The sequence below is a fragment of the Canis aureus genome, chromosome 22 (genome assembly GCF_053574225.1).
Source record: "Canis aureus isolate CA01 chromosome 22, VMU_Caureus_v.1.0, whole genome shotgun sequence".
Classification (NCBI taxonomy): domain Eukaryota; kingdom Metazoa; phylum Chordata; class Mammalia; order Carnivora; family Canidae; genus Canis; species Canis aureus.
Window position 1 is genome coordinate 39,735,075 of NC_135632.1, and position 21,276 is coordinate 39,756,350.

The 21,276-nt window shown below is 42.9% G+C and overlaps 1 protein-coding gene across 3 annotated transcripts in view; it reads right to left on the reverse strand.

Moving 5' to 3' along the window:
* Positions 1-21,276, reverse strand: part of OSBPL10 (oxysterol binding protein like 10) — a 295,297-nt gene that overhangs the window by 49,380 nt on the left and 224,641 nt on the right. For all 3 annotated transcript variants that reach the window (XM_077865546.1, XM_077865545.1, XM_077865547.1), the window contains one exon: positions 11,570-11,724. In XM_077865546.1, coding sequence (XP_077721672.1) covers positions 11,570-11,724 — 155 coding nt within the window. The remainder of the gene's footprint in view (positions 1-11,569; positions 11,725-21,276) is intronic.

Consider the following 21,276-nt stretch of genomic DNA (forward strand, 5'->3'; position numbering starts at 1 on the left):
TCAGTGTACAGGCATTGATACGAAATATCTGGAACATGAAACACATTTCCCAAAGCATAACATCATTCATGGAGGAGGGTAACTTCCAGAGTGACACACAAAGCTCTTTGAAACGTGTAATGTGCCCTAAGTAGTCTACATTCTCTAGAATGAAGTGAGATTTAATACTTCCACAACATAAATTTTAAAACAATGCTAAAAAAAAAAAAAGCTGCATACATTTCTTATTCTTTTGAAAGGAAAGAAACTCAGATGAGATAGATGAAAATGTGGAGAGAGAGGTATGGGACACTCTGAAGAACATTCCCATGGCTTTAAGGTAATATAGTTCTCCAGTATGTTGAATTCATTTCCAAAAAAGGCGATGGTCTCCTTTTCCTCCAAGTGTCTGTATTTCTGCCACTCTTCTAATACTTATTCACAATGAGGTCACTTGCTGGGATTATCACAGCCAATAGAGAGTGTCACATGTGACATCAGGATGGTCCCATGTCCAGGGTGGGAGTGGAAATGACAGAGAAAAAGAGCTGGGGCTTTGGGAAAGGGATGAGAGTGCACCGTCGGAGGAGAAACAAGATGGTGGTGATGAAATGTCACAGGACCCCTGACTACACTTGTCACACCACAGGGCCCACCATGTGGCTCTTGTTGCTCGAATATCTTCAAGGGCTGGGAAAGCTATGATCCTGAGGTGACTAGAGACAGAATGACGGCCAACCAGCTGCTGGTAAAATATGTTAGAGAAGCAGTAGTTTGAGTCCTCTATCCACAGAGTCTGAAAATCACTACCAGGACTTAGTATACAGCTCTCTTACTTGTGCATACGCATGCACACACACACACACACACACACACACAATCTACATTCTGTCTGGTTAGTTGCTCACACCTATCTTCATCACCAAAAACTTTAAAAATTTACAATCTTGATTTAGCACCCAGGAAGCCCCTGCACTATGCAGTACCATAACCCATCCACAAAATTCAATTCAAATTGCAAAAGGGATACAGAACTCATTGATTAATTCAGGCAAAGCCCAGAGTATGTGTGAGAAAAGATTGTACTCTTTTCTTCCATAACATTCTTTCCCCAGAATCATAAATCTCTTGAGCGTTGACTTTCCATCTTAGGAAAGTGAACGTCATCTGAGGCAGCGTATAAATCACTTTGAGAATAGTTATTCATTGTGGGCAAATAAAAATGTAAGCCAGGCGGATAGTGAAGAGCTCATTTCTCCTGGTATAATTTCATGGGAGTAGGACGGCAAGGGGAAAAGTAGAGTGGGTTGTGAAAACTGGGGCCATGTTTACAGGAGGGGGGAAAAAACCCCCAAAACCAGAATACTAAAAATTATCATACCACATCGCTATAATCTATTCAACTCTCCACCTCTGGTTCAGGTCTGACTTTCTCTCTTCGCAGCAACAGCAGTGACAAGAAGGCAGAGAGAGGAGGGAAAACCCATACTAAACACAGCAGGGTTTAAGCCCACTCATTCACCAGGTTCAAAGTACTTAATCCTTTGACTACTACTTCAGAGCAGAATAGATTATACCACTTGGTGCTGGTTTTTTTCATATGACTCCGGCTCACACCTGTCAAATCCAAGGTGGCTGCCCACCCCCAACACTCTGAGCATAGGTGTTTATGTCACAAAGCCACACTGGCCGGGGGAGGGGAGAGAAGGGAGGCAACGCAGTGACCACTCCTAAGGCTACCCCCAAAGACCTGCTTACTCCAGTGTTGAAACCCAATACAAGTCCTGAGACACACCCTACTGGCCTCCCAGAAGGTAGATTTGGGACCTTCTGCTATATTTCACCTCTCTTATAAAAGTAACATCTTGGGGTGCCAGGGTGACTCTGTTGGTTAAGTGTCCAACTCTTGATTTTTGGCTCAGGTCATGCATTATCTCTAGGTCATGAAATGGAGTCTCATGTGGAAATGTGTGCTCAGTGCAGAGTCTGCTTAGGATTCTCTCTTTCTCCCTCTGCCCATCCTCTCCTTCACACTCTCTCTCTTAAAAAAAAAAAAAAAGAAAAAAAAAAGCACCCAATCAAGAAAATAAAACCTGCTTATCACCCACAAAAAGGGAGAGAGGAAGAGAAAGAGAAGTAGGATGGAAGAAGAAACAAGTCCTTGAAAAAGGAGCATAAACTGAAATGAATCCTCCAAAGTTGCAGAGGAAATCACACCGTCATGCCTTATGGTAGGCAAACTCATTAATGACACCAGAAACCAAGTTCAAGGAGCCCTTGAAAAATGCACACAGGGCTTAGGTCTGTGTGTGATGGTTCTATTTGTTGTCAATTTATTAAGAAAAAAAGGGCAGAAATAAGTGCAGTTTTTTTTGCAAAACAAAAAGCAGCTCTCAGCCATGGGAGGCAGAACAACTACTGCCCACTTGAATACCGTAAAAACACGTCTTCACCTTTCATGACATATCACAGATGGTCATCTTAATTGCTACAGGCCACAGGTGGATTTGCAGCCACATACCCCCAGAACCTGCATAGTCTTGGCACACTAACCTAGAAATGTCATTCAGCTAAAAAACCAGATCTCCTACTTCTAATCTCAAGAGATCAAAAAAATTATGACTATTGTGAAATATGCAGAGAGTTAAGAAGCTGAGAATCTTAGTTAGCTCAGGCTGCTCTAACAAAATACCATGAACACGGTGGTTTACACAAGAGAATTTATTTTCTCACAGTTCTAGAGGCTGAAAGACTGAGGTCAGGATACCAGCATGGTTGGGTTCTGGTGAGAGTGCTCTTCCTGCTTTGCAGAAGGCCCCCTTGTGTCATCACAGGGCAGAGAGAAACAAATCTCTCTCTTCCTCTTCTTTATTTATTTATTTATTTATTTATTTATTTATTTATTTATTATTTATTTATTTATGATAGTCACAGAGAGAGAGAGAGAGGCAGAGACACAGGCAGAGGGAGAAGCAGGCTCCATGCACCGGGAGCCCGACGTGGGATTCGATCCTGGGTCTCCAGGATCGCGCCCTGGGCCAAAGGCAGGCTCCAAACCGCTGCGCCACCCAGGGATCCCTCTCTTCCTCTTCTTAACAAGACTGCAGTCCCATTGAATTAGGGTCCTGGATTAGGGCTGCACCCTTATGACCTCAAGTAACCTGAGCCGCCTCCTAAAGACACCAGCTCCCTGATACCACAGGTTAGGGCTTCAACATATGAATTTGCAAGGGGAGGGGGGCACAATTCAGTTTCTAGTACTAGGTTATGAAAGTCCACTAAGCTAAGCTAAGGAGTCCTCCCATTCAGTGTCCAGCACACAGTAATTCAATATTCGATGAAAGAAGAGAGTAGATGAATAATTACTGTCTTAGTACACTGAGACACGGAGCAAACATCAGAGACAGCAATGCATCTTCAAGCACAAGTAACAACCTGGAGCTTTTGGATTTTTAATAAGTCCTGAGGGTTGGATAGCTAAGAGGCATATCTTCTACATTTGCCTCATGGATGCACTCCTTTCCTTCCCGAGGAATAGCCAGAAGAGCAGAAGAAAAAAAAAAACCCAAATGATCAAGCCACTGCACGTTCCTAGTGTCAGGACCTAAACAGAATGCTCTCAGTGGTTATAGTGAGAACTGTGGGATTCATATACTGTTCACATATAACAGTATTATTATTATTAACTACATACATGTTGTTGCACAGCAGATCTCTAGAACATTTCCACTTTGCATGCCTGAAGTTCTAAACTCTTTGACTAGCATCTCCTCAATTCACTCTGCCCCCCACCACCTCCCTGCCCCTGGCAACCCACAGTCTGCTTTCCATTTGAGTCTAACTACTAACATACCTCGTATAAATGGAATTGTGCAGTATTCATCCTGTGACCAGCTTCCTTCACTCAGGATCATATTCTCAAGGGTCATCCATGTTGCAGCAAACCACAAGACTGTATTCTTTTTAAAGGCTGACTCAGTGGTTGAGCATTTGCCTTTGGCTCAAGGCGTGATCCCGGGGTCCTGGGATTGAGTCCCACATCGGGCTCCCCACAGGGATCCTGCTTCTCCCTTCTGCTTATGTCTCTGCCTCTCTCCCTCTCTGTGTCTCTCATGAATAAATAAATAAAATCTTTTTTTAAAAAAAAGGCTGAATACTAATCCATTGTATGTGTATCCCACATTTTCTTCATTCATTCATTCACTGATGTTCACCCCTTGGCTGTTCTGAGTCATCATCATCATCTGAGATCCTGGTTTCAATTATTTTAGATAAACACACAAAGGTGAGATTTCTGGCTCATACGGTAGTTCTATTTTTAATTTTTTTGAGGTACCTCCAGACTGCCTGTCTCTTTGAGGCCTTCAGGAGTTCCTATACCAGACCCAGAAGTATTTATCGGCAGAACTCTTACTGTGTGAGAAACTTTATTGCCAGAGCCACTAATTGATGGATTCTCAGTCACTCTAACTGAAAGAATCCCACCAGATACAGGAGTCAGTCTGGGGTACAGGAAAGGTACTAGCTTGGGGTTGAGGAAGTCCAGATATCAATCTTGTCCCCCACAGGCCAGCTCTGTGGACTTCTGGCAGGTTAGTCAGCCTCTCCGGTTTGGAGAGCAGCCATTTGACCCGTCACAATGCTTCTAAGATTTAGTGATTCAAAGGCCATGATTCAAAGAGGAAAAAAGTCTGTTCTACCACAACTGGGAGGGAAATGCAATCAAACTGTGACAGGATGGAATGTAGGGTTACAAAAGGGGAACTGCATCACCACGAACTTCTTGTAACAAATTCTAATAAATGTGACCACCATTTGCTGTGACCATGTGAAATTAAATTTTGTGGGGTTACCACGATTCAATAAGGTGGGGAGGTAGCTGAGGGAATGGGGTAACTGGGTGACAGGCATTAAGGAGGGCACGTGATGTAATGGGGACTTGGTGTTGCATGCAACTGATGAATCACTGAACCCTACCTCTGAAACTAATAATACACTGTTAATTGAATTTAAATAAAATTAAATTAAAAAAAGAATTCAATAAAGTGATTTTCAATTGCTGTAAGGGATAGCTGTCTCACTCTTTCATTAAATGGTTAGAATCAAATAATTATGTGTCACATATTTTGAACAAACACATAAGACTGAACATTTGTTAATTATCCAAAGGATCAAAACAACATATTACTTTATCTTCCAAAATCTGCCACTATCCAATGCCTGATAAATAGTCTCAGTTACATCTACCTATACATTTATGTATCATGGAGATAAAGAATAGATGATAAAAATGGGTTGAGGGGATTAAACTGGCCAGGCTTCAATTTGAATGTCAGAGGATTTCAAACTGACAGCATTCTGTGTCAAGTCGCTCAAAACTTCAGTGCTAAAATGATGAATCCACCCAGGGCATGGAAATTCTTCTTGAGGAAAAATTCAGCTGAATCTTTTATATCTGTCTCTCTCCTTTATTTGTAAAACAATCTTCTCCCTTGTGGAAGAGGGGGAGAGACTATGACATGCTTACTTAAAAAATCAATTTTGCAATTTCCTAGCTAGCCCATTTGGCTAAATGCTAGCGGTCAGTACTTAGAGACATTATGAGAAGTCTTTCTGAACATGTTAGATTCTGGGGGGTGTAGAATATGTGGTCTCTTGATACTCTTGTTGCCACTGTAGTTCAGACAATTATCCAGGCAATGTATATAAAGGAACAATCAACCCAGGGGTTGACAGGAACTAACAGTGTAGTGGTGGTGGTGGTGGTAAGATTGATTTTAGGGATGCCTGGGTGACTCAATTGAGTATGTGGCTGCCTTCAGCTCAAGTCATGATCTCAAGGTCCTGAGATCAAGCCCAGTGTCAGGTTCTCTGTTCAGTAGAAAGCCTGCTTCTCCCTCTCCCACTCCTCCTGCCTATGCGCGCACTCTGTCAAATAAATAATCTTAAAAAAAAAAAAAGATTTATTTATTTTAGAGTGAGCTAGAACGAGTGGGGGCAGGGAAAAGAGGGAGAGAATCTTCAAGCAGACTCTCCAGTGAGTGCGGAGCCCAATGCAGGGCTCGGATACAACAATTCATAAGATCATGACCTGAGTTGAAACCAAGAGTCAGATGTTAAACCAACTGAGCCACCCAGGCACCCCACTGACAGCATGCTTTTAAGGCACAAGCTTAAAAACCCTTCCTCAAGGTCTCCAATAGGGAGAGAAATAGTACTGATCCTCCATCTTCCCCCTCCTTGCTGGAGGTAGGTATTTGGGCACCAAATATGGACCTTAAATGATTAATACAACATGATTTTTAAGTGCTTCCCTTTTTCTATTTTATCCATGGGGAATGTGGGTAAGTTAAGTTTACCAAAGGTTCAACTGGCGAATGGATAACAAACTCTGAATCCAACGGACACTATTCACCAGTACAAAGGCCTGAACCACTGGCTAACACAACAATATGGGTGAGTCTCAAATGCATTCTGCTAAACAAAAGCAGCCAGACTCGAGGCACCTGGGTGGCTCAGTGGTTGAGCATCTGCCTTTGGCTCAGGTCATGATCCCAGGGTCCTGGGATCGAGTCCTACATTGGACTCCCCACTCCGCCTGCTTCTCCCTCTGCCTGTGTCTCTGCCTCTCTCTGTGTCTCTCATGAATAAATAAATAAAAATCTAAAAAAAAAAAAGAAGTCCAACTCAAAAGGCTACATACTGTATGATTTCATATAAATGGCATTCCAGAAAAGGCAAAGCTACAATAGACAGAAATCAGATAAGGACTGCCATGGGATAGGGGGAGGGGCTTAACTATAAAGGAACACAAAGGAATTTTGGAAAGTGACAGAATTAGTCTGTATTTTAACTCACTTAAAAGTGATAAAATTGTGTTTTAAAAGGATGACTTTTATTATTCATGAATTATACCTCAATAAAACTGACTTTTAAAACTATTAAGGTTTGGTCCCTCCAGAAAGGTAGGTATAGATGGTCATAATTCGTGACTGTCTACATGTCGCCCTTGGCTTTTCCGATTCCAATAGCACAACCAGTCTTGATCCACAGCAGGAAACAGAAACCACACTAGGTATTTCAATCAGAAAGGGACTGGATATGGGAATTAGGTGCTGACATCATCTCTGAAAGGTGTGGGGAAAGCAAAGTTCTCCTTCTTTATTTCAAGGACACACCACTGTAGAGACACAAGCCCCATGCCGGGAAGTGGCTGCTGCTGCCAGTCCTGCAGCTTGTCAGGCCCATGCAGGTGGGCCTGAGGCCCCAGGACAATGCACATGGCCCCCGCAGCGGCCTCGGAACACCCACATCCTCATGACCTTGCCCACCAGCAGCCCCAGCAAAAGAAACTTGGTCTCAGCTTAGGCTCCCAATCTCACACAAATGCGTTTATGAGACCTGTCATGCACTCAAAAATCCAACTGTAAGAAATTTGGGGACATGTAGTTGTTAGGGTTCCCATCAGGAGGGTGGAATGAAGGTTAAGAGAGCCAATCCCAGTATCTCCCCATCACAGTTCTCCCCGTCCTGTTACAAAGCATTCTTCCCCCAAGACAGCACAACAAAACTCCTTGTCTGTTTAAATTTAAATTTCAAACAGTGCTGAGAGAGTTGAAAAATTGTTCTGCTAATGGGTAAAACCAAGATCCTAACTCATTTCATTATGGAAGAATATTTCATTTTCACATGTACTTAGTTCTAGCCCCAGCAGAATAAAATTTTAAGATCACTGCATTTGATAATAGAGCCAACCACAGTTCTACTCTAACTCATGTATTAAATACACACTGGTCTTTGAGTTTTATTCAGCTGGGAATTAAACAGACGAAGCTTGAAAATGCATTAATTTTCCAGGTATCTATAAGATGTTTTACAGTAAAGCCACAACTAGGGGAGGGGAGTGTGACACTGAGATTTCTAACAAGAAATAGGTATTTGGTTTTGTCCCCATTCCTGGCACAAAGCTCCTGGCACAAACTCTTGGAATTCCTGAAGGGATGAGAAAGAAAGATAAAGGTGTCTTTTATGTTGATGAGTGACCTCTGGAAGCCCCTAGGTAACCTAAGGATTAGGACTGTCTCCAGTGGCACTAACCCAGGGATTGGAGGGATGGGACTGAAAGTCCCACTCCATGACTTCCAAGGAGGGGAGAAGGGCTGGAGGTTGAGTTCCATCACCAAAGATTTAATCACGCCCATGGAATGAAGCTTCCATAAAACCCCAAAACAACAGGGTTGACAGAGCTTCCAGGTGGGTGAACATGTGGAGGTGCTGGAAGGGAGGTTCTGGGGACGGCACAGAAGCTCCCACACCTTCCCCATGCATCTCTTCCATCTGTTCCTGAATTATAAGCTTTTATAATAAACTGGTAAATGTTTCTCTGAGTTCTGTGAGCCACTCTGACAAATTATTCAAACCCACGGAGAGGGATGTGAGAACCTCTGATCTATAGCCAGTTGGTCAGAAGCACAGGTGGCCTGGACTTGTGATTGGCTGAAGGTGGGGCGGGGGTGGGGGGGACAAGACAGTCTTGTGGGGCTGAGCCCTTAATCTGCAGGATCTGAAGCTCTCCACAGGTAGACAATGTTGGAGTTGAATTGAATTGCAGGACCTCTGGTCTGTGTCCAGTGAACTGGATTGAGTTAACTAGTTGGTGGTATTAAAACACACATCCAGGGGCACCTGGGTGGCTCAGTGGTTGAGCGTCTGCCTTGCCTCAGAGTTTGACCCCGGGATCCTGGGATTGAGTTCTACATTGTGCTCCTTGCGAGAAGCCTGTTTCTCCCTCTGCCTCTGTGTGTCTCTCATGAACAAATAAATAAAATCTTTTTTTTAAATCTTTTTATTTTATTTTTTTTTAAAGATTTTATTTATTTATTCATGAGAGACACAGAGAGAGAGAGAGAGGCAGAGACACAAGCAGAGGGAGAAGCAGGCTCCATGCACCGGGAACCCGATGTGGGATTCGATCCCGGGACTCCAGGATCACGCCCTGGGCTGAAGGCAGGCGCTTAACCGCTGAGCCACCCAGGGATCCCCAGCCACCCAGGGATCCCCCTATATTTTTAAATAAATAAAACACTCATCCATGGGAGCAAGGTACACCTTTTATACCCTAATTATTGCCTCTAAAGACTTAACACAATCAAAGCAACAACCCAGAAAAAAATGGTTTACTCAAAGTACCACAGTAACCACAATCCTGAGTTTCCCTGGTGATCATTTCCATAATAACTCTATTCTCTATATCAAAGGGTTAAGGAACATTCTCATAAGAAATTTTCAGCTTCTCATAATCTCACTTCATTCCTTCTTGGGTCATTTCTCCAAATTGTACAAAAAGGGGGCAATGAAAACATTTTCCTTTTCCTGACAGGAAAGCTATTGGGTCAATATTGCTAGCTTCTTCCATCCTTCAGACAAAAGAGAGAGAGAGAGAGAGAAGAAAAAGAAAAGAAGAGAAAAGTAAAAAGAAAAAGTGACAAAGCACAATGTCCTACAGCAAAAATAGTATCCAACCAACCTTAGTTGTGAGGGTTGTGAGAATCATCTACCAGAGCTGTCCCTGGAAAAAAAAATGAAAGGAGTCTCGAACTCTCCCTTCTCAGAAAACCATCAAAACATCATCATGCCCCATAAGTCCTCACTGCCTCGAGCAAGGACTTAACCCACCAATACATGACACTTCTCTGACCAGAACAAAGGTAATACAACTAGAAACTAATGGTGTTCCTAACATAGGGGGAAAAATGGTCTCCCTCGTTCTTCCCCTTCAAAGTATTTTTAAAAAGTTGAACTTGGGAGCTAGTTACTTCTCGTGAACAATTATATACTCTTCTGCTGATGCTGGTGACTGGTCAGGCCTGGGAGGGGGGCGGGGAGTGGGGAGCGGGGCAGCAATTTTAAGTAAAAAGGACAGACCTGGGGACGCCTGGGTGGCTCAGTGGTTGAGCGTTTGTTTGCCTTCGGCTCAGATCATGATCCCAGGGTTCTGGGATTGAGTCCCACACCGGGTTCCCCTCAGGGAGCCTGCTTCTCCCTCTGCCTGTGTCTCTGCCCCTCTCTCTGTGTCTCTCATGAGTAAATAAAAAACCTTTAAAAAAAAAAAAAAAAAAGGACAGATCTGGCCTCTCAAGCTTCATTGTTATAGAAAGCACTCTCAGGGAAAAGCAGAAGAAACAGGAAGGAGGAGTCACAGAATGAGGAAGACCACCAGCCCTAATAAGTATGCTTATTAGGTTATGGCTGTTAGGTTTTGCCCAAGAATGCTGCTGGGAAGGAGGCCCTGAAAAATTGTTACCAAAGACCTAATAACTTCCTTCCCTATCCTTAACTTTTTCCTAGAGCAAGACTTTAAATATATTTATAATGACATGAACCCCCACAGGTTCTTTGCCAGGGAAATGATGGACAGTATAGTTTTCAACCTTTCAGCAGCCTGAACTGCCACCTCACCCAAGGCTCTCAGAAGAACAGTAGGACGGCAGGGCTCCCACCATTGCCAACTTACTTCCCAGTTGACCTTACGTATCAGCTGCCAAGTGTTTTCAACCTGAAACTCCTGGTACAGGTAAAGGAAAGTGCCTCGGAGAATCTCAACATCCTTTGTTCGTTTCATACCCTGCGAAGACACCTTATAGATGCCAAGAAATAGCTGTAGGCAGGCTGATGCTGTCTCAGAGGAGCCACGCTACTGAGCTCCTATTCCAGAATATCATCATGGGAAGCTTGGAAAACATTTTCAATCGATGACCATGACCATTTGATCCAAGAAGCTGCCTTGGGGCTCTCAACCATCCTCAACAGATTTATTTCACGAGGGCCCTACATTTCTCAGGCTAAGTGACTTTAGTCAGCATTAAGTACAACCTTTAACACGTCTTTGGGTACATCCCAGCCCCGTTCACAAGGGCACGTCGATAGACTGTGCGCATCCAAAGAAAAATGGAAAACAAGTTCCCTCGAGGCACAAAGTAAAATCAACAAAAGGAAACGCAGCGTTTGGCTTCCTTCGAGCTGCCACTCGGAAGCACGGTCAGTCGGGAGAGTCGTGTGGGCAGAGGACAGTCCACGGAGCCTGCCGAGGCGGGGCAGCTGCCCCTGCGGCCGGAGGGGACGCCCAGGAGTCTCAGCCACTGCCCGGGGGACGCTGGCCTGGTTCTGGAGCATGCAGGGGTCGAGCATGTGAGGCGGGAGCTGATGTTAGCACGAACCACATGAAGAAGCCATTATTCAGGGGAGCGACATAATATATTGTAACTGCTCCCATCATGTCAACAGGCATCATTTTAATGGGTGCATTTGAATTTCTCCCACTTGAAGTTAAAATGACTCCCATTTCAATGAAAATAGGAGCTTCCTCATTGGTAGGATCACATTTCCCCCACGGCAGCTGCCAGACACAAGAACAGAAGTGCCAGGCGTGCACAGAGCTGATTTTGTCTCTCTCCAGGCAATGCTTCCATTTTATAATTTGTCTCTTCTTAAAACAAAGAGATGAGCAAGTTACAAATATGATCACTACATTTCTGAACAAGCGAGAACACAAGCCACACAAGTGCTAAGAGAGAACTAACGGCTCGCTTACCTCTGGCTCGGGCTGCAAGCTTTGCTCATCTTCAGTGGAGTTTGGTAAAATCGCCCAGGTTATGTTGGCACTGCCTGATGGCAAAGAGCCAAGTGTCCCATTTTTCAGCTGCTCTGTGGAATGTGACTTGGGCCCGTGCCATCCCAGGATGTTCTCTGCAATAAAGACCTAGAATGATGCCAAGTATTTTCCAATTTAAACATTTACAGCTCAAGAAATATTTGTGCCTCACTATATATGGAGATGGACCTGAAATGGGCCCAGTTTGAAGTGGATGGTGGTAAACCTAAGTGGGCTTGTTCTGAATGAGGTTCCCAAGTGTAGACATGGATCTATTTATAAACTAGTTTCTGTGTAATGGCAGTCAGAATCATTATGGGCTATTTCTTTCCCCATCCTTGGACATCGCCCCCACCATCAAAAAAAAAAAAAAAAAAAAAAGATCGCATTCACCAAAGCCAGATTTTCTTAAAAGTGTTTTTCTTAAGTTTTTTAAAGAAAAAATATTTATATGAAAATATAAATAAAATTAATGAAATAAAAAAATGAAAATATAATTAAAACATAAGTCAAATTTTATCAACAATGGGGTGCTCAAATTGTGACTTTTGGGATTTTTTTTTTTAGATTTTATTTATTTATTTGGGGGAGAGAGAGAGAGAGAGAGAGAGAAAGAGAGAAAGCACAAGCGAGAAGAAGGGACAGAGGGAGAGGGAGAAGCAGACTCCCCATGGAGCAGGGAGCCCAACTTGGGACTCGATCCTGGGACCCCAAGATCACGACCTGAGCTGAAGGGAGACGCCCAACTGACTGAGCCACCCGGTGCCCCTCAAACTGTGGTATAAATTACAGTTGACGTTATGATCACAATTCTGAAAAGTTGCCTGCACCACGTAGCCCCCACCTCTGCCAGGAGATACGGCTGCTGTGGGAAAAGTCAGGAAGCCCCATCACTAAAGACAGGTGCTCATTCCATTCTAGCAAGAAAAATTTTTATAAACATCAGTCTGATAAACCAAAAGCATGTTTCTAATCATCCCTCAACCCTTAGGGAAAATACTTTTTTTTTTTTTTAACTCTAATACTCTTTATTTAGGAGTCAGGTATTATTATGGAATATCTATATATGTTCACTAGTGGGGACAGGAGTAATCACAAGGAATTCCTTTACCAATTCCACCATTAGAATAACAAACTCAATTGCCCCCCACCCCAGACTCGGTTCTCCATCTAAAAGCAGGAATAAGGGATGAAAAAAAGGGAGGCTGTAGTGGATACGGCCTTACATGAACTGGAACTCAACCTTGCAGGGTCTCTAAAGTTCCATCAGTAAGGTAGTCATATCCATTAAGCCTTTTCTTTTTTTTAAAGATTTTTAAAAATTTTATTTATTTATGAGAAACACAGAGAGGGAGAGGGAGAGACATAGGCAGAGGGAGAAGCAGGCTCCATGCAGGAAGCCCGATGAGGGACTCGATCCCAGGACTCCGGGATCACACCCTGAGTCAACGGCAGATGCTCAACCACTGAACCACCCAGGTGTCCCTCCATTAGCCTTTTCATTATTGTTACTCAAAGAAAAATCTACAAGTATCCCAGAATTTTGGCACCATGGGAGACTCTGGTTGATGGAAACAAAATAACAGAGGCAGAGGAAAAAGCTGTGTATGTCAATGTGTCAGTGTGTATGGTACTCTCAATATAAGCATATTTTCAGGCAGAAATTTTTTTAAAAAAACATCAGGTGTTCAGACATCTGGGTGGTTCAGTTGGTTAAGTGTCTGCCTTCAGCTCAGGTCATGACCTCAGGATCCTGAGACTGAGCCCACATCAGGCTCTCTGCTCAGTGGGGAGCCTGCTTCTCCCTCTCTCTCTGTACCCTCTCCCCTCCACCTCCATTTCGTTCAAATAAATAAATAATCTTTCTTTAAAAAAACATTTTATTTATTCATGAGAGACAGAGAGAGAGAGAGAGGCAGAGACACAGGCAGAGGGAGAAGCAGGCTCCCTGTGGGGGAGCGTGATGCAGTACTCATCCCAGGTCCCTGGGATCATGCCCTGAGCCAAAGGCAAATGCTCAACCACTGAGCCACCCAGGTACCCATTACAAACAAATAATCTTAAAAAAGAAAGAAAGAAAAAACACAAAAAAAGTGTTAGATCACATAGCTGTGGCTGAAAAGTCTCAAGTGGCTTCTCACAACAGTTGGAATACAATATAACTGCCTGGCTTGCATGACTTCCTGGTCTTACTTCCCCTTCTCCTCACTGCTCACTGTGCTCAAGTCACGCTGGTAGTTTTTCCATTCTTCAAGCGATCCAAGTTTGTTACACACGTGTTACAGGACATCCAAGTCCTGCTTCACACGTGCCGTTCCTTCTGCTCAGAATGCCACCCCTCCAGTTCTTCTGCGTGGGGGAGAGGTCTCCTGCATAAATCCAGGGGTTGCCTCAAATATCACTTGTTCAGAGAAGCCCCCTGGGACCTCCTCAGCCAAGGCATTGCCACAAAGGCGCTCTCGGTCCCATCAGTCAGTTTATGGTCTTCCCAGCACTCAGCGCTATCTGAACTCACCCTGTTCATGTGTTGGTCTATTGTGTTTCTGTCCTCCCTAGAAGATCTGCTCCTGATAGCAAAGACAATACTGCCCTTGCTCATGGCTTGATGTCCAGAAACTAGAATATGGCCTGGCAAAGAGTATGCACTCAATAAATCTGTGCCAAAATGAATGAATATTACAATTTTCATAGACAGTAAATTTCAAAAGGAACCTGCATTTTACAACCTCCTAAAAGTTAAGAACTAAGAAATGGCAAAAAGGGAGACAGAAATCAGAATGGATGGTGGTTGCAAGGGGCTGGGGGGCGTGGGAAGCTAATGTTTAATGGGTATGGAGTTTATTTCACCAGATAGAGTTCTAGAGGTGGGTTACACAACAATATGGATGTCCTCAACACTCTACTGGGCTATATACTTAAAAATGGTTAAGACAGTAAATGTTTTAATATGTGTGCTTTACCGAATTTTTTAATGGCAAAATGGCATCTATGTTATCAGTTCTTGATGTCATTTTTCAAAAAGGTGAAAACTCACAATACTAAGAACCAAAGGCTGAAAGATCAGCTTAAGACCAGACTTGGGAGGAATCCTATAAATGATAAGGCAGATGGGGCTGGAATAAGAAAAACCAACTCAAGCTTTAAGACATCAGAATCTGCCCTGAGAAAGGCAGAAGAAGACTTCATACACCTGTCCTGCTGACCAACAACTTCTTGGGGACTGAGAGTTGGATTCAGATCTTAAATACTAGACAGCTATCTCATCAGTACAGGAGTATTACTTAAAAACACACACACACACACACACACACACATAAAACACAAGTAGTAAATTTCCTCTAGAATAATTAGGAAAGCTTAAAAAGCACTAAGAAAAAAAAAAAAAGAGAGATCTGCTTGCCTAGGCAATCAAGACATGCTTCCTCCATGACTCCCACACTTCAACCCTGTCCCTCCCTCCCCTCTATACCACCATCATTTAGAGATGATAATCTGGGAGATAATGAGGCAGGTGTAGAGTCCCTAGGCAATGACAGATCACAATCAGCAACAGACAGGCCAGGACAGGAAGAGGGAAGGTAGCAATGCATGCTGGGGAATGTAGTTCTCTGTATACTCTAAGGATTGAGCCTATCAAAGAACCAGTGAGTGAGGACTAGAAAGAAGACCATGGTAGACCAATCCAGGTGCTCTCATAAATGATCACTTAGTTTGAAAGTCTGCATAGGCCTGCCTCATTTGAGGATAAGGAAGAACAATTCTAACAGTAAATGAGAAGGATTGTATAGAGTTTGGGAAACAAAATGGAATCCTCAGAAGGCTTATAAGAACTATACATCTCTGATATTTCTAAAGTAAGATAGCACAGAAAACATCAAGAAAGGTATATCATCAGCACAGCACAAAGTAAAGCAGCCTCTATGAAACAAGAACAGAAATATGGAGAGAAAAACAGAGGTGAAAAAGGAAATAAATACATCAAAGAATTATCATGAGGAAAGTGAATCAGCATTAGTAGAGTTAAAATTAACACTGAAAACAGGAAAAGGAATCAGCACTGTAGAAACTCAAGTAAACAGTATTTAAAGATAGGGAAGTTCTGCCAAGGTAGAGTTGTAAAGAACACAAAGACAACAGTAAGACAGAAGAAAATGCAAAAGGGGTGCCTGGGTGGCTCAGTCAGTTAAGCATCCAACTCTTGACTCTGGCACAGGTCATGATCTCCGTGTGGTGGTATCAAGCCCTGCATCAGGCTCCACGCTCAGTGGGGAGTTTGCTAAAAATACTCTCTCCCTCTCCTGGCTTGTGTGCGTGCTCTCTCTCTCTCTCTCTCTGAGAATGCAGAAGATGTACAACAGAGATTCAAGAGACCCTGATGGACAAAGATGAGGTCAATGGAACAGAAACAACAAATAATGACAGAAGAAATAGCCCAAGTGGAAGAGCTGTGCATGCTGCTGATAGAGTCCACCACATTCCAGCAAAGACAATGGGAAAAGACACATCTAGACACAGCTTGGCAATCTTTTTTCAGGCTTTCCATTGCTGAAATTTCAAATTCATATGAAAGTAGAATATAATGAATGCCTAGCTCATAGAGTTTGGCAATGTTTTTAAATAACAAAATTAAGAGAATATCTTTCCAATCATTTAAGGCAGAAAAGTTAGACTTGCCTTAAAGGAAAACAAACTAATTTTAGATTTTGCTACAAAACACTAGATATCAGAAGGTGAACAGGTGAAGAGAGGAAGGCAAATAAAAGTCTATAGGTTTGGGCCAAGGGATAATGCTGTCTGCAGCCAAATTATTTTGCTCTACTAAAATGAGTCAACATTGTTTGAGCTTTTGGGAGGTGCCAAGGATACTGCATGCAACTTACATATGTTAACTCATCTATTCCTTAAAACAACCCATGAGGTAGGTCTTACTGTTATGCCCATTTGACAGAAAAAGAAATAAAGATGCAAATAGCCAGTTGGTGGTAGAATCAAGATTAAAACAGAGACAGCCTGGTTCTTGAGTCTGGACTCTTAAACTCTACACACTGTATGTTTTCCTAGAGCAGAGGAAGAGAGCTCAGAAAAGTTTCCACCTTCTGTGGGAAGAAACTACTTGAGGACATGTACCAAATTATGAAGAAAAGAAGCAGAATCAGGAACTCAAGACTGGAAAAGTCATGCATTAAAAGGACTGGCAGGAAATGAATGAATGAATGAATGAATGAATGAATGAATGAATGGATGGACTGGCAGGGCAGCCCAGGTGGCTCAGCGGTTTGGCGCTGCCTTTAGTCCAGGGCATGATCCTGGAGTCCCGGGATGGAGACCCACATCAGGCTCCCTGCATGGAGCCTGCTTCTTCCTCTGCCTGTGTCTCTGCCTCTCTCTCTCTGTGTGTCTCCCACGAGTAAATAAATAAAATCTTAAAAAAAAAAAAAAGGGTGGGGGGGACTGGCAGTGTGCACTTTACCCAATTAAATGCAGAGCTGGGGTGAGGGGAAGTAAAAAGTATACTCCTCCTGGGTATAAATTTTAAAGTGGCACCAAGACACTCAGTCATCAAGATAAATGACATTTTCACACAATATTTTTAAAGCCAAAATTAACAGAAAAAGTCTTGCAAGACTCGGTCTCCCTTGCTTCACTGTGCTGAATCCTTGTCTTAATTTAAAATTTGGTATTTCATTCATCCTGGATAATTTCTGCATTACTTTTGGTTTAAAAACACTTCATGAAAGCATCATTCATCTTAATTACTTTGGCACCCCTCAAATTTGTGTTCAAGGTGAGTGTCTCACACAACTCACCCCACTCCCAGGCCTGGTAATGAACTGACATAATTTTTCTAAACATGGTTACATGACTGAATATTAAATCAAAATTATTTTAAAGATATTTAATCACGCTCACATTAAATATTAAGTTAATATTAAAATAGTAACAATAGCCTCCATATTATAGTATCAAAAGTTGGGAAGCATATCAAAGTAACAGGAAATTAAAGTATGCTGAGTTTTCATCATTAAAGGAGACAGTCAAAAGGAAGGGTCATTCTTGACTTTGATTATTAGAAAACTATAGGTTAATAAGCCTGTTTATTATAGCATTATTTACAATATCCAAATGATGGAAGCAGCTCAAGTGCCTATCCCAAGGTGAACGGATAAAGATGATGTGGTCTATATCACACACAATGGAATATTACTCAGCCATAAAAATGAATGAAATCTTGCCATTTGCAAAAATACAGAAGGAGCTAGAGAGCATAATGCTAAATTAGTCAGAGAAAGACAAATACCATATGATTTCAGTCATATGTTGAATTTAAGAAACAAGACAAATGAGAAAAAGAAAGAGAAAAAAATATAGGTTAAAGAATGCTTATGATAAACATAATATAGAGGCGCTCAGGGGACTCAATCAATTAAGCATCTGACTCTTCGTTTTTACTCGGGTCATGATCTCAGGGTCGTGGGATTGAGTCCCAAATCAGGCTCTGTGTTCAGCATGGAGTCTACTTGTCCCTCTCTTCCTCCTCCCCACCACACTGTCTTTAAAATAAAGAAGTAAAACTTAAGGGAATCCCTGGGTGGCTTAGCGGTTTAGCTCCTGCCTTTGGCCCAGGGCCTGATCCTGGAGTCCCGGGACTGAGTCCCACGTCGGGCTCCCTGCATGGAGCCTGCTTCTCCCTCTGCCTGTGTCTCTACCTGCCTCTCTCTCTCTCTCTCTCTCTCTCTCTCTCATGAATAAATAAATTTTTTAAAAAAAGAAGTAAAACTTAAAAAAAAAAAACACAACCAAAAACATAATGTAACATTCTTAGAATTTATATACATACTTTTCCCAAAACACTAAAGACAGTGAGTCAAGGAAGTACCACTTATGTAGCAAAATAAAGAGAAAACAAGAAAAGCCACATGGAAGTAGAAAAACAAAAAGTATAAAGGACCCTACCAGAAAAACAAACACCAGTTTAAAGACATAAACAAATGGACTACATTACTCTATTGAAAGACTGTGTCCTAAAGCAAAACACAAGTCTAGACCATATTTCCTTAATTCTAAGACATGCCCATTTTGCATTCCCACGCGTGGGAAACAAGTTTGTGCTAGTGTCAATGGTGTGTCAGGTTTCACTGGCTTTCCTTCTTGGCAGCAGAGAGGATAATGGTGTATTTGCTACTGATGGCGCTTGACAGTTGAGAACATATGCCGCACCTATAGAAAGTGACTCAAGAAAGGTCTCAAGTAGGAAGATGGTCAAAAACAGACCAAGACGTACAAATGAAAGGACAGCTGGGAACAAATATTACCTCGTGGCTGCTGACCAACTGTCAACTCAAGTAGCCAGAGATCCACAAGTTTTCTTTCCCTCTGGGTACACCCAAACGCTCTCGAGTAGGGAGACCACGGAGGATGACACAACAGAAGAGAACAGGAAGGTGAAGGGTGGTCCACCAAATGGTAAATCCAGTCCCGAAGACAGGCCTTTTGACACACAGCTGTGCTCCTCACATGACACACCATAGTAGACAGAACGACACAGGGAACAAGGAAAGCAACTATAAATGTCCTAGTTCCCCAAACCAAATAGAAGCAGAAAGAATGCAACAGAAGATTTAACTGTGGGCTTTCAGACTGGACTGTGAAACTGTTTTCATCTGTCCTTGGCCTCCGGTTCAGCCTTGCTGAGAGTGCTGAGAACTGCAGTTCCCATGACGAGGGCTAAGAGGCTCTGCCCAGAACCAGTGACAGGTGACAGCACCTGTCCCTCTGCCTGCAACACAGGGAATTCATGCCTCCTCTGCTCGGCAAACCTAAAAGCGTTTTCCAAACTAGAGTAAGATTGATATTTACAAATGTGAAGACAACAGAAGCTACGTCTGCATTTACGATGGAAAGCTACGATGTTAGCATCTGACTGCTTTCTTTAGGGAGAATGTGCCACTCAAAATCTCCAGTTGGATAGTTGTAGCAACAACAGCAACAACAAAAATCCACCCACCTGAAATATTCCACAAAGCCAGTTTTTCTTTTTTTCTCCAACATGCTATTTTTGGAGGAATCTTCATATTTCCATCTTGCCTCTCACCCACAAAATGAGGGAAGGTTGCTGACATGGGTTACGTTCTCAGCAGAAGCAGAATGTGTCGGGAAAGAAGGTGGAAGAGAGAGAGACAACAAAGTGGAAAGAGCATTGGAGGTCTGAAGGCATCGCTGTCGCAGCACAGCAGAAGGAAGGAGGCCACCAGCTAGAGAGGCCATGAAGGCCTTAGGACAGGCTCGCCTATTTACCCTTTTTTGCCAAACCCTAAAACAGAAAGGTCAGGGCAACTGGCTTACTGACCAGCAAAATAAAAGGCCTCACAAATCTTCTAAGAGAATGAAAAAGTTATTGGAAGGACAAGTTAAGAGAAGCACTCTAAACTCTGCCCTGCTTCTCCTCTCTCCAATTACACATCTCTTCATCTCTTGTCCTGATATATGTCCAAAGGCGCATGCATGGGTCACCCACTGTAAATCCCCAAGGTTCCACTGTCACTCACTCTGGCAGCTCTGATGCCCATGTTTCTCCCTGACATGCCTTGCACCAACCATGCTGTCAGCATCCAGCTCTTACCTGGCACTAGAATGTATTTGTCTGGTTATAGGTGTCTGCTCTGACTTTGAACCATGCTCCCTGGATCAAGACCGAAAAGCAAGGAATGAGCCAGGAGCGCTGCCGACGGAGTGCTCTGCATCCCAAACTACTCAAGAGGTCCAATTTCTCTCCCACACTGGCAACTCACCTGAAGCCCCAACCCTCAAGTAGTTCAGCCTTTTTCCAATTGTGAGTGAAATCCTGCCTGTCTCTCCAAGTAGAGTCAGAGGCACTCATCTAGACTGGGGAGAACAGATGCCTACCTGCCCCCATCAATCATTTGCCTCCATCAAGCTATTCAAGTGGATTCAGTAGTCCCCAAGATCAGAACTACAGAAGCCTTGGCCGAAAGGGCCAAGTTACTTTATTAATCTGAATTACAAACTTCTCCATAAATGGAAATTAAATGAAACATTTCAGGCCACTATATCTTAGAGATTAACATCCGAGACAGGTCTAGGAGTCCAAAATGCATACATGGTAGGCAGATGAATACTGAAGTAGTTTTGGATTTCAGTTCAGTGGCTCCCTTGCTTGAGATGAAAAGAGCATTAAGGAGCAACATTTACAGACAAAGGCTCCAAGGCCAACATATTCCCCAGAAGATACAATGAAATGCTATGGAAGATGAAATGCTACAAGCCACAAATTAATTTTTGATTCAGAAAAGGGGCGGAAGAAATAAAATGATGCAAGGGGCAGAAAGCAAAGAGGTCTAAAGCCAGAACAATGTGAGTGGATATTTAGTATGCTGCGGGTAATCTGTGCCTCCCTGCCCATCGAACATTTAAAGGAAATCCTGATAGAGTGTCACTCTAATGAGATTCTGATTTCCATCAACCCAGGCTGGCACTCCTTAGACATAACCATTATGTTTTTATCAGTGGGAGTCAGGCTTCTATAACTGCTATCAACTGCAAGAGCCCTGTGATTCTAAACAAAGGTATTTTGTGGTGACACTCCCCCAGTTATCACATTTCCTTATTCTGCTAGCTTGAAATTCTGG